The sequence below is a fragment of the Scomber japonicus genome, chromosome 23 (assembly GCF_027409825.1).
Source record: "Scomber japonicus isolate fScoJap1 chromosome 23, fScoJap1.pri, whole genome shotgun sequence".
In the NCBI taxonomy this organism is placed as follows: Eukaryota; Metazoa; Chordata; class Actinopteri; order Scombriformes; family Scombridae; genus Scomber; species Scomber japonicus.
In genome coordinates this window covers 8,041,018-8,051,268 of record NC_070600.1, presented here as the reverse complement: position 1 = coordinate 8,051,268, position 10,251 = coordinate 8,041,018, and the positions used below count along the sequence as shown (strand labels likewise).

Genomic DNA, 10,251 nt, shown 5'->3' with positions numbered 1-10,251 from the left:
GTACAACTGATGGTCAAAAGACATACTGGACCAACTGAGCAAAAAAGCAAACTGAACTACAGATATTTAGTTCATTATTTTCACTGTTCTTTGCTTTATTGTTGTTTTAATGGCTAAACTGACACGTGGCCAATAGCCAGTCATTGAAATGTTGCTCTTATAGAGCATAATGTTGAATCATGGCTGAGTGGCGTGATACTTATCAGTACATGCAGTATTTTCTACGTTACATATCCAAATTTATGTTAAAATCAATTTTGTACATGGTACTTGTAGTATGTACATGTTTCACACACTTTAAAGTATCCTACTGCACTAATGCCATTTGAAATGTGGACAGGTGTTTCTTCTTGCACCAATAACAAAAATCAAATTTTAATGTTCTCTACATGGACACGTATTCAATCACACTGCATTACACTGTATTAAATGACATACTAGTGTAAATTATTGACTATAGTGTAAGCCATGCCTTAGCTATTATGTTCTGAAGTAAAGCAAAAAAAACAAACATCACACTCAATTTGTATTAACTTTGTGAGGCGCTACTTTCACCACATAAAAATGTGCTGTAAAATGTATATAATGACTGTTCAGTAAAGTTAGTGCTAATGGTTTGGCCTCATCACTTTTTCTCAAAGCATAGAGAATAGTGACAAAAACCTGTGATGGGATGTTGTCTTCCTGTACGGCAGCACAGTCCCAGCTGTGTATAATGCCCTGCAAACAGTGTCTGTCCAGTGTAACACTAAGCTGTTCAGGCTAAATTGACTGTTGTAAATTGAGAGTTACAAAAATACAGTTCAATATCTAACATGGTAAAAACAAAATAGTTCTTGGTGAATGTCCAAATGAAACCTTTAAGTATTAAATACGGATCGACTGATATGTTAATTGACAGCTGACTTACCCCAGATTATAAAGTTGCAGCTTCGCGTCCTTTAACAGCTTTAATGCAACTTTAACTGATTTCTACAACCAGTACAACACGTCAATATATTGTTTGTATGCCAGTAATTAACACTGCATAAGATATGTAGAAACAATTGGGTTATATTTTATAAAAATGCCACATACTAACAAGCTTCACAAACACAGAGCAGAGCGAGGGAGAAAATCCAAACTGGCGCTAAACGAAGGACCCTGTTGTGTTGTCAGGGTTACTGCCAGGCGTCCGATGATTTGCCTGACTGGAAAAAAATAGGTTTCTGCGTCTAATTTTAGCTTCTCGGCCGATGTTTAACTATTACACTGCATCAAATTAAACACTTATACATGTTAAAATGAATAAAGAAATGCGAATTACTCTTGACATTGTGTTTTCTGTAATATTTGTTGAGGTGATCTTTAGACATCTAAAAGGCGTGTCCATAAACGAGGGAAAACTGGTGCCTGGTATTTAAAGGTGCAGTGTGTAGAATTGAGTGGTATTTAAAGGACCTGCAGAAATGGAGTGTCATATATCTTATGTTTTCATCAGTGTGTAATCACCTGAAAATAAAAATAGTTGTATTTTTGTTAGTTTAGCATGAGTCATTTTTTCCCTACAGAAGGTCGTGGGTCTGCTTTCCACAGAAAGTTGCTTAAGTGGCACATGAAGCCAAAAATGCCACTTCCTGTTCTAAAGAAGTAAATAACACAGATGAACACATACTGCACATGCTCATTTCATGCTTCTTGATAATATTAGGTGATTTATAACTGATAACTGAATGATTATTAACCCTTATACAGAGGTATATATCAATACAGACATAGATATCAATATTGTAAAACATATTCCATTTTGATATCGTCATAGATTTGAAACATATCACCTAGCCTGAATAAATGTTAGGTTTGAAAATGTATTTGCAATTAGTCTGTAGAATCTTAACAGCATATTTTCAAATTACACTGATGGATTATATTTAGTTAGTTAGTTAGATTAAAATTAAACAATCCATGTGAAAATGTGGCAGGCATAGTTGTTTCATGATACAACCACCAGGTGTTGCCAAGTCAGAGATTTTAAAAGTTCCATTGGGACAGGAATTTGTAAATAATTTTATTTGCCTTCACAGAATTACAACACAGGGTCTACAGAGAACAGAATCCACTAACGTTGGAGCCTCCAGCATGTACATACAGTATACAAATGCTGTCACTGACAGTGATGATTGTTGATTAACAAGTTAAATATATTATGATCATACTCTGCTTATTTCCTGGTATCATCTGCAGAGTCTAAATAAAAATATATATCTACAAAATAAAGTTCCTATAAGGTACATGCTCCTTTCACTACCCACACCAACAACCCAATTATGAGCTAAATTATCATTTTCAAGCAAAAAATATGAGGAATTTCTTTCAATTTCACAAGGAAACTACAAAAAAAGCAACCTTCAGCAACCAAATACTACATAAATGCAACCTGCAAAGGCTCAACTTTGGTTGACTATATTATGTGCATACATGACAGGCAGATAGTGAATTCTGAAATCTTAAATATTAAATTCTGCTTTAATATTCCAGCCTCGTTACTCCTTACAGAATTTCTTTATCAGCTAGATTTCAGTCATTACAGCAACAAAGAGGAAAATGTGCGAGATTTTATGGGGCTTAATTACAGAGGATGTGTCGTTTTTCTGAACTATTCCAAATCAAATTCAAATGGATTAGAGATGGCCAACTGATTTCCAGACTTGCTTCTCATGTGTAGGATCCCTTGATACACTTTCTACTTTAATTCTACCAAAAAGCAAAGTGTGTCCCCTCCTAGAATGAACATCGCTGAGTTTATTGGGGATCTATGGAGTGTATTCACAGGGATCACAGAAGAGGTACAGGTCAAAGCAGAGGAAGACTCAGATTAAAGTGCTAATGTAGCTGTTGTGAATGCTTATAATGATGACAGTCTAGTTGATGCAGTCCATGATGTGAATCTGCAGGGAGTCCAGGTCTGGCAGGATCTCGTTGCACTTCGGACAGGCGTGTTCGGGAATGTTCCCCTGATGCTGCCAGTCAGTGCCTACAATACAGGAATACAGTGTGTTACATTCAGATGTTCCATTTAGGCTCTCAAGTCAGTATTCCCTCTCAGACTGTTGTATAGATTCTACGCTCAGGGCAAAAAAAAAAAAGCAGCTTGTACCTCTTCCAACCAGACTTGCACCAGCTCCGTGTGGACTTCCTCCCATTGACCCATGTCTCCTCTGCAACTCATTCAGTGACCGCCTATTGAGAAAGTACACATCACGTCAGGATATTGCACAAATGTTTCACTTAGCAGTAAACTTGTTAAATTTCAGGGTGCTTTCAAACACTGGACTGAGACCAGCTGAAAAATGGTTCATTCATTGATACTAACTATTAACGATAAAGCTACAGTATCTTTTAAGCCATCCATATAAGCAACATATTGTATGGTATATAATTTACACTGTCAGGTAACCACGGTAACACACGTGTGTGGATGTCACCTGAAACATCAGAAAGTGAAGAGTCTGTGTCCTACCTTGTGTATTTGAACAGCTGATCAATAAAACGTGTACAGTACAAGATGCCTCCTTACTATTTATGATGTACAAGGTTCAGTTACAGTCTCGACTATCTAACCATGCTTGTGATCCATTAACTCTTTGTGAGCTGAATGCAATGTATATGCAATATGAATCTTATTTCCTCACATGCATCTACACAACAGATGAAGAATGACTGTCCAATTAATAAATGATCTGTCGGTCTGTATGACTTTAAGTTTACCAGTCTCAGCTTTCGTCCACTTTTTTCCATTCCTTACCTGCCCAGTGAGTCCATCTCTTCCTGCAGCTGGTTGTTCTGCTTCTTCACAAACTCCAGCTGAGCAGCCAGTCTCTCCCTCTCCTCGTGGAGTTTCTCCCTCGCCGCTCGCTCGGCGTAGAAGTCTGAGGAGTAGACCTCCGCCTGCAGAGAGAAGACAAGAACAAAAAAAAAAGCATGATGGCCACCGTGAAGCTGCAGTGCATCCTGGACATAACCAGACACTTAAAGTACTTAAAGTGAAAAGTAATTTAACACACTGACCTGGGCTTGGAAGACAGATATGGTCTCCATTTCCTTCTCCTTCTGGAAGATCTCCTGCTTCATGGCATCAATCTTGTCCTGTTTAGCAGCCAGGGCTTCTTCTGCAGCGTTCAGTCGCACCTGCAGCTCATCCGCCACCTCCTTCTGCACCAGCTGAGCCTGCAGGACCAGGGGACAACATGTCAAACACACCTGGCTCAGATTTCTCTATTAGGTGTAAAAGCGTCTTCATATACTATAAAAAAAAGTTACCCCTTTCTTTTTCCTCTCCTCCTTGAGCTCATTGTAGTCTTCAAACAGCTTGGTGTAGGCATCCTTCAGTTGGGCCAGGTTGGTCCTGTGAGGAAGGGGATTACCAGTGACTCAGAATCTACATACAGGCTATTCACTGATGGGAAATGAACTCTGACTTTGACTTGACAAAAATTCCAAAGCTAATCATGTGTCATATACATATACATATATATATATATATATATATATATATACGTGTGTGGCTTTCTGACCTCTCCTCCCCAGCTTTCCTCTGCTCCATCAGGCTCTGGGCCTGCATGCTGTCCAGCTGCAGCTTCAGCCGGTCGTTCTCTGTCTGAACGGCCTGTTTTTCCACCAGCTGAGCCTTTAGAGTCACCACGTCCTGCTCCACGTCCCGACATCTGGACACAAGAGGTAAAAAATTAATATAAGCAGATAAATAAGAAGGATACAGACATCAGATAAAAGAGGAAACATCTGCATATGTTTTGGGAATGCCTTTTTTTCTGATCTTCTTGTGATGTTTTTGTCAGTTCAGGAATGAAAAGCCTACTTCTTTACTAGATGGTCTGCATTTAGAGGTTTCATAGCGTGAGTTTGTCTGACCTGTCCTGCAGGTTCTTCTTCATGCCTTCTGCTTCATCCAGCTTGCTCTGGGCTTGCTGCAAATCTTTGAACAGCGTCATCATCTGAGACTTCAGGTTCTCTACCTCAGACGCCGCCTGAAATATTCCAGGAATCGCACACACACACAAACAAACATTACAATGTGGAAGATGAAGCATTCCAACTTTGATGCCAGCTTTCAGGGAAGATCACAGTAATGATGAAATCAGAGATTGTAAAGCCATTTGAGGCCAGTGTGTAATTTTAAGGTTATAAACGTAGCTATAAATGTGACTTACTTTACTGAGATACTGAGTAAATACCTTCTCCTGCTGCACAGTATCCTCCTTGGGTTCTGTAATCTGCAGGGTCTGAATTGATTCATCTACATTACTCTTCTTCTCCTCCAGGTCTCTAATCCTGTTAGATAACACGGAGGAAAATGTGAGAAATTGTACGAGATAAAATTAGTACTACAAATCAGACAAATGAATAAAACAGTAGCACAGGCTTTGTTCTGATGCTGACGGTGACAGTAGATCACGACAATCTGTCTCAATTAGGGGTGAACTGTTCCTTTAAGCAGGTGGTGGTCCTCTACCTGGAGGTGGAAACCCGCAGCTCGCCCTGCAGCCGCTCCACCTGCTGCGTCTCGTTCCTCAGGGACTGCAGCAGCTGGCTGACAGTCATCTCCTCGCTGTCCAGCCGGGACGCCGTCATACTCAGTTCGGGACGTTTGCTGCGCCTGGCACCGCAAGCGTCGTGCACACCGTCGATGCCTTCATCCTGAGACCATATTACACCCAGTTAGACACATGACTTTCTAATGTTTTTAAAAATATAAACAGGATATGAAGTGGGGTTTTTTGGTGTTGGTGGTGTGGCTCCTCACCGACACCTTGATGATCTCGATGAAGGAGTCATCATTAGAGTCCTGGTCGGCCTTCAGCTGCAGCTCAGAGTTCATGGCCACCAGGTCGTTCTTCTCAGCCTGAAGGCGCGCCACATGTGCACGCAGGGCTTCCAGCTCTGAGCCCTGAAGATGACATCACACATCACTCACATTTAACATCAACCAGTTAAAATGTTGAGATCATGACTTCTATCCGAAAATGCATCATATCAAGCAGGATAAGAAGCAGAATCAAGGTTACTTTCTCACCTGCGAGCCCCCTGGAGCTCCTCCCGCCCCTTCCAACTTCTTGCTCAGCTCCTGGTTTTGGAGAGTCAGCGCCTCCATGTGGCCCCGAGCCTCCTCCAGCTTGCTCTCTAAGAAGCCACGCTCCTCTCGCTGCTTCTCCCGCCAGGCCGTCAGACCCTCGAAACGCTCCTTCATGGTCAGGTTGGTCTGACGCAGGGCCTCTGGGAGAGACGGAGAGAGAGGATTTGAATTCAAAGTCAAATCACTGAGACATCAATATTACTGGAATGTTCTCCGTTCATCTTTGGACACCCTAAAATAACCCAGGAGTCACTTTGAAACTCTGAAACGAGCTATCAGCAACACAAAGCCAACTACACTTTGACCCAGACAGCGTGGCATCATCAGCGTATTAAGGAGCAACATTATTTCATTATAACATATTGCCAGTGTTGGGCAGTAGCGGCATTACAATTAGCTGCGTTACTAGTTTAACTACATTTGTCAGTAGCGTGGTCGTAACCTAGCTGTGTTTACACCTGTATATTTACATACATGCAAACACAGGTGTGCGTATGTTTCTTGTTGGTTTTTGTTGCCATGGTTTTGTAGCAGTAAAAGCAGAGACAGAACAGTTTAATTAACTATTGAACTGAACATTGGGTTAGGGTTAGGGTCTTACAGTTTTATTGATCACTAGATAGCAATGACTTGGAAGGAAGTTGGTTCAATGTTTTAAAAAAAGCTTTGATGTTGTTGAGCTACTTTTGTCATTTTATTGTAGCCTAGCTTGCTACATTTCTTTGGGTAGCTTCATTTAATGTAGACTAACTGGTAGCTTAGCTCACTACATTTACCAAGTAGCTTACCCAACACTGCATATTGCACCACCAACAAATTAAAAGCTCAACTAAAAAAACATCAACCTCCACCCTCCTCCCAACACTTCCCCTCACCTTTCAGGTCACGGTTCTCCTGGATGAGGATGTTCATCTGCATCAGAGTGTCCTCCAGCGTACCTGGAGAGCGAGCAATGTCGCCGTTCATCACAGGGCCTCCAGACGTCATGATTCTGACGGGAAGAAATAGAAGGTCTTTTAAGTGCTTTGACTACTGGTGTAATAATTACAATCAGGATATATTACAACATCATTCTAGCTCATGTTTCATCTTGTCTGTGATGCACACATTAATCAAATTTTCTTGCTGTGTGAAGAAACAGGATTGTGGATGGAGAGGCATAACTTTGTGTCTAAATAAAGCACTCACAAGCATCGCAGCTATTATTAGTTTAGAAACCCCCCCCCCACCCCTCTACTTTTACCGTGTCCAAAATCATTGCATCAATCTGTCCACTCAGTGCTGTGTCAGTGTTTCATTATCAAATCCACTCTGCTTGTTTTTATTGAGAGAATTTCCAAATCATTGAAACTCCATACCACATTTTCACTGCTACCACACGCACACGCACACACACACACACACACACACACACACACACACACACACACACAAATGCACCACTAATGCAAAATAGCAGAAGGAAAACATGACAGGAATGAGGAAAGTACGATAACAAATGACACTGAAAGAGAGGGAGAGAGAGAGACAAAAGGGGTTGAAATGAAGAGATAAAGAAGAAAGTGAAGTAAGCAAGGGGAAAAAAAGGAAAGAAGAGGACTGAAAAGAATGAAGGAGGTACAAAGGCAGGGAGGAGCTGTAACTTTAAGCTTTGATTGTAATTATTATTATCTTTTAAATGATACTGCAGTGCCACCATTACATTACAGTAGTGGATGTGAGGTTATGAACTGTATTAAATAAAAGCAGCAAAAAGCATCAACCCTTTCAGTTGGTGATAAGCTGCGTCACATTTATTTCTATATTTCATGAGATTAGATTTTAAGTTGTTTGCTATTTGAAATGTTAGCATATGTGTATTTTTTAGCCAAAAAGGTGTAATATACAGTATGTGGCTCCTGTGTTATCCAACTAACTTGATTCCTCTCTCTCTCTCTCTCTCTCTCTCTCTCTCTCTCTCTCTCTCTCTCTCTCTCTCAGACGGTTGTTATATTGATGCCTTATCTCTTAAATATTAACGTTATCTTTGTGAACATGTACGTAAACAAAGCCACCAAGCTAACTGGCTAACAATATAATCTAGCTGTAAGACACAGGCCTCAGATCATGTGATTCTTTACAGTGATGGTACTGATTAGAAGATACATGTAGCTTATTGGAGAATGCACTTTGACTACAGCCATCAGCCATCAGCCATCCTCTCCACTTTACTCATTGATTGGTTAAAGAGCTAAATGTGACAGAAATTGCAATTGCACTCAAGAGATCCCCAAGTTGAAATAAACAATGAGTATTCTCAGTCTCTTACTTTTAGGGTTACTGAAGTAAAGTAATTACCTTACAGTAATTATTACATATGGATTTGAATGAGTCATTTAGCTTTTTAACATCTTCATATACGTGATCTGGGGGTCTAACCACTTCCTCTAGTCTGGATGAAACTGCAAAATGTATGCATTGTTTTTCTCACGTATACCCAGATGGAAAGTCAAAGTGAAAGTATAAAACTACCCCTTGCAGGAAATGACATCATGCCCCCCCCCCCCTTTTTTTTTAGATTTGCACTAGATACACTATAATACAGTCATATAAAATTCAGTAGCCATTACTTCTCCTTCTCATTGTCTTATCTTGTGTGATGTGTTGTCTGTATATCACATGAAAAACAGCTGTATGCTGACATCACCAGTGAGTCAGGGCCTGACCATGAAGCAGCAGAACAGGAGCACACAGCCAGTAAAAATCTAATTATCTCATCAGCAGCAGGTCACATGATAATGACATTACATTAACATAATAAAGCAGTATGTTGTGATACAGACTATTATAATCTGCCTCAGCCCTCACACTATATCTCAATCTCTATTAAAGAACTTGTTATGATTTTATATTGATGTTTAAGAGGTTTAAAATGCAGCGTTGCTCAGTTTAATCATACTTAAGTGACAGCAGCAGAAAAATACCACTTTATAACCCTCATAGACTCACTATCTCTATGTATTCATCTTTATATTACTTGTTTTGTGCTATTTCTTTTAGTGACATGTTACTTTCGTTTTCCTTACCTGGGCCTGTCCACTGTGCGACTCTTGGTAAACACAGAAAAGTTAAACAGAGTCTTACACAACACGGATGTGGTTTGTTGTGAGCCAAACTGCGTCACAGCAAACATTAAAAGTAGTTGAAATGTTTGAGCTCACCTGTTGTCCTCTGAGAGTTAAACACAGTCTGAACGTCCGCTGAACAAACACATAGAAAGAGTCGTTCGAGGGGAGAAATGTGTGGCTCAGCCTTCGGTCGTTACTGCTGCTTATGGTTTACAGCAGCGTCAAGCGTGGACGTTTTGACAGAACTTCCGCTTACTGTTTTTCAAAGTAAAATCACTTTGACGATATGAATATTTTCTTTGGAATATTTTTAATGATCTTATTTATTATATTTTATATTTATATGTTTATATTTTGAGTATTATATTTTTATTTTCATAGTATATTGTTTTATATTTTGGAATATTTTCTTTCTTTCTTTTGGAGTTTATATTTAAGATCAATGAATAAATAAGCAAAAGTCTAATTTATAGTTATGGGGGGGGGGGGGGGGGGGTGTCAATTATTTATTAATGATTTAACACTCAAAAACGCAGCAAATCTGTTTAAAGGTGCAGTGCAGACCACCCTTTACTGCAGGTAATATTACTGACTCATAAGTCCCACTTACATACAACCCCACTTTAAAAAGCGAACTGTCACTTCTTTATTCTTTTAAATTACCATTATCATTTATTTATTGCTCATTTTATGTACATTTGTGCAACTTGTCATTATACAATCTTTTCTTTTATCGTCAATGTGTGATTGTGATATCATATTGTGATATTGTGATAAGCTTTTATCTTGAAGGCTGATTTCACGTACTTCCCGTTTACTTTGGCCTTATTGCCGCCAGCCGACGCACTCTGGGTTTGCATTGGTTGTCATTTCTTTGAAGTGTCGTCGCAGAGCAGAGAGCAGAGTCTGAACTGCGGCTGCGTATCAACAGGAGCTGGACAGACCGCTCCATCCGCATGAGTTACATATCAGTAAAGGTCTGACAGCTCACAGCGGGAAACCCCCACAGCAGTC

At 39.9% G+C, this 10,251-nt stretch overlaps 1 protein-coding gene across 3 annotated transcripts; it reads right to left on the bottom strand.

Moving 5' to 3' along the window:
- Nucleotides 1–2,026: 2,026 nt before the first annotated feature.
- optn (optineurin) lies at nucleotides 2,027–9,461 on the bottom strand. 3 transcript variants are annotated; one of them, XM_053314053.1, is made up of 13 exons: nucleotides 9,331–9,461; nucleotides 7,006–7,121; nucleotides 6,071–6,270; nucleotides 5,801–5,944; nucleotides 5,510–5,694; nucleotides 5,208–5,328; nucleotides 4,909–5,024; nucleotides 4,554–4,703; nucleotides 4,300–4,384; nucleotides 4,048–4,206; nucleotides 3,785–3,927; nucleotides 3,137–3,219; nucleotides 2,027–3,013 (listed from the first exon to the last, which is right to left on the bottom strand). In XM_053314053.1, the coding sequence occupies exons 2-13, from the start codon at nucleotides 7,115–7,117 to the stop codon at nucleotides 2,901–2,903; spliced, it is 1,611 nt and encodes a 536-aa protein (XP_053170028.1). In that variant the 5' UTR covers nucleotides 7,118–7,121; nucleotides 9,331–9,461; the 3' UTR covers nucleotides 2,027–2,900. The 3 variants fall into 3 exon arrangements, with proteins under 3 accessions (XP_053170028.1, XP_053170029.1, XP_053170030.1); XM_053314054.1 differs by having other exon boundaries at nucleotides 5,232–5,328; XM_053314055.1 differs by lacking the exon at nucleotides 9,331–9,461 and having other exon boundaries at nucleotides 6,071–6,268; nucleotides 7,006–7,124.
- Nucleotides 9,462–10,251: the final 790 nt, after the last annotated feature.

What these genes read in the sequence shown, in the direction of transcription:
- optn (XM_053314053.1), bottom strand. Translation starts at nt 7,117, where the DNA reads ATGACGTCTGGAGGCCCTGTGATGAACGGCGACATTGCTCGCTCTCCA. An exon ending in TCGAGATCATCAAGGTGTCG is followed by an intron (nt 5,695 to 5,800) that starts GTGAGGAGCCAC and finishes ATATGGTCTCAG; the next exon opens with GATGAAGGCATCGACGGTGT. An exon ending in TGCAAGTCTGGTTGGAAGAG is followed by an intron (nt 3,014 to 3,136) that starts GTACAAGCTGCT and finishes CCTGTATTGTAG; the next exon opens with GCACTGACTGGCAGCATCAG.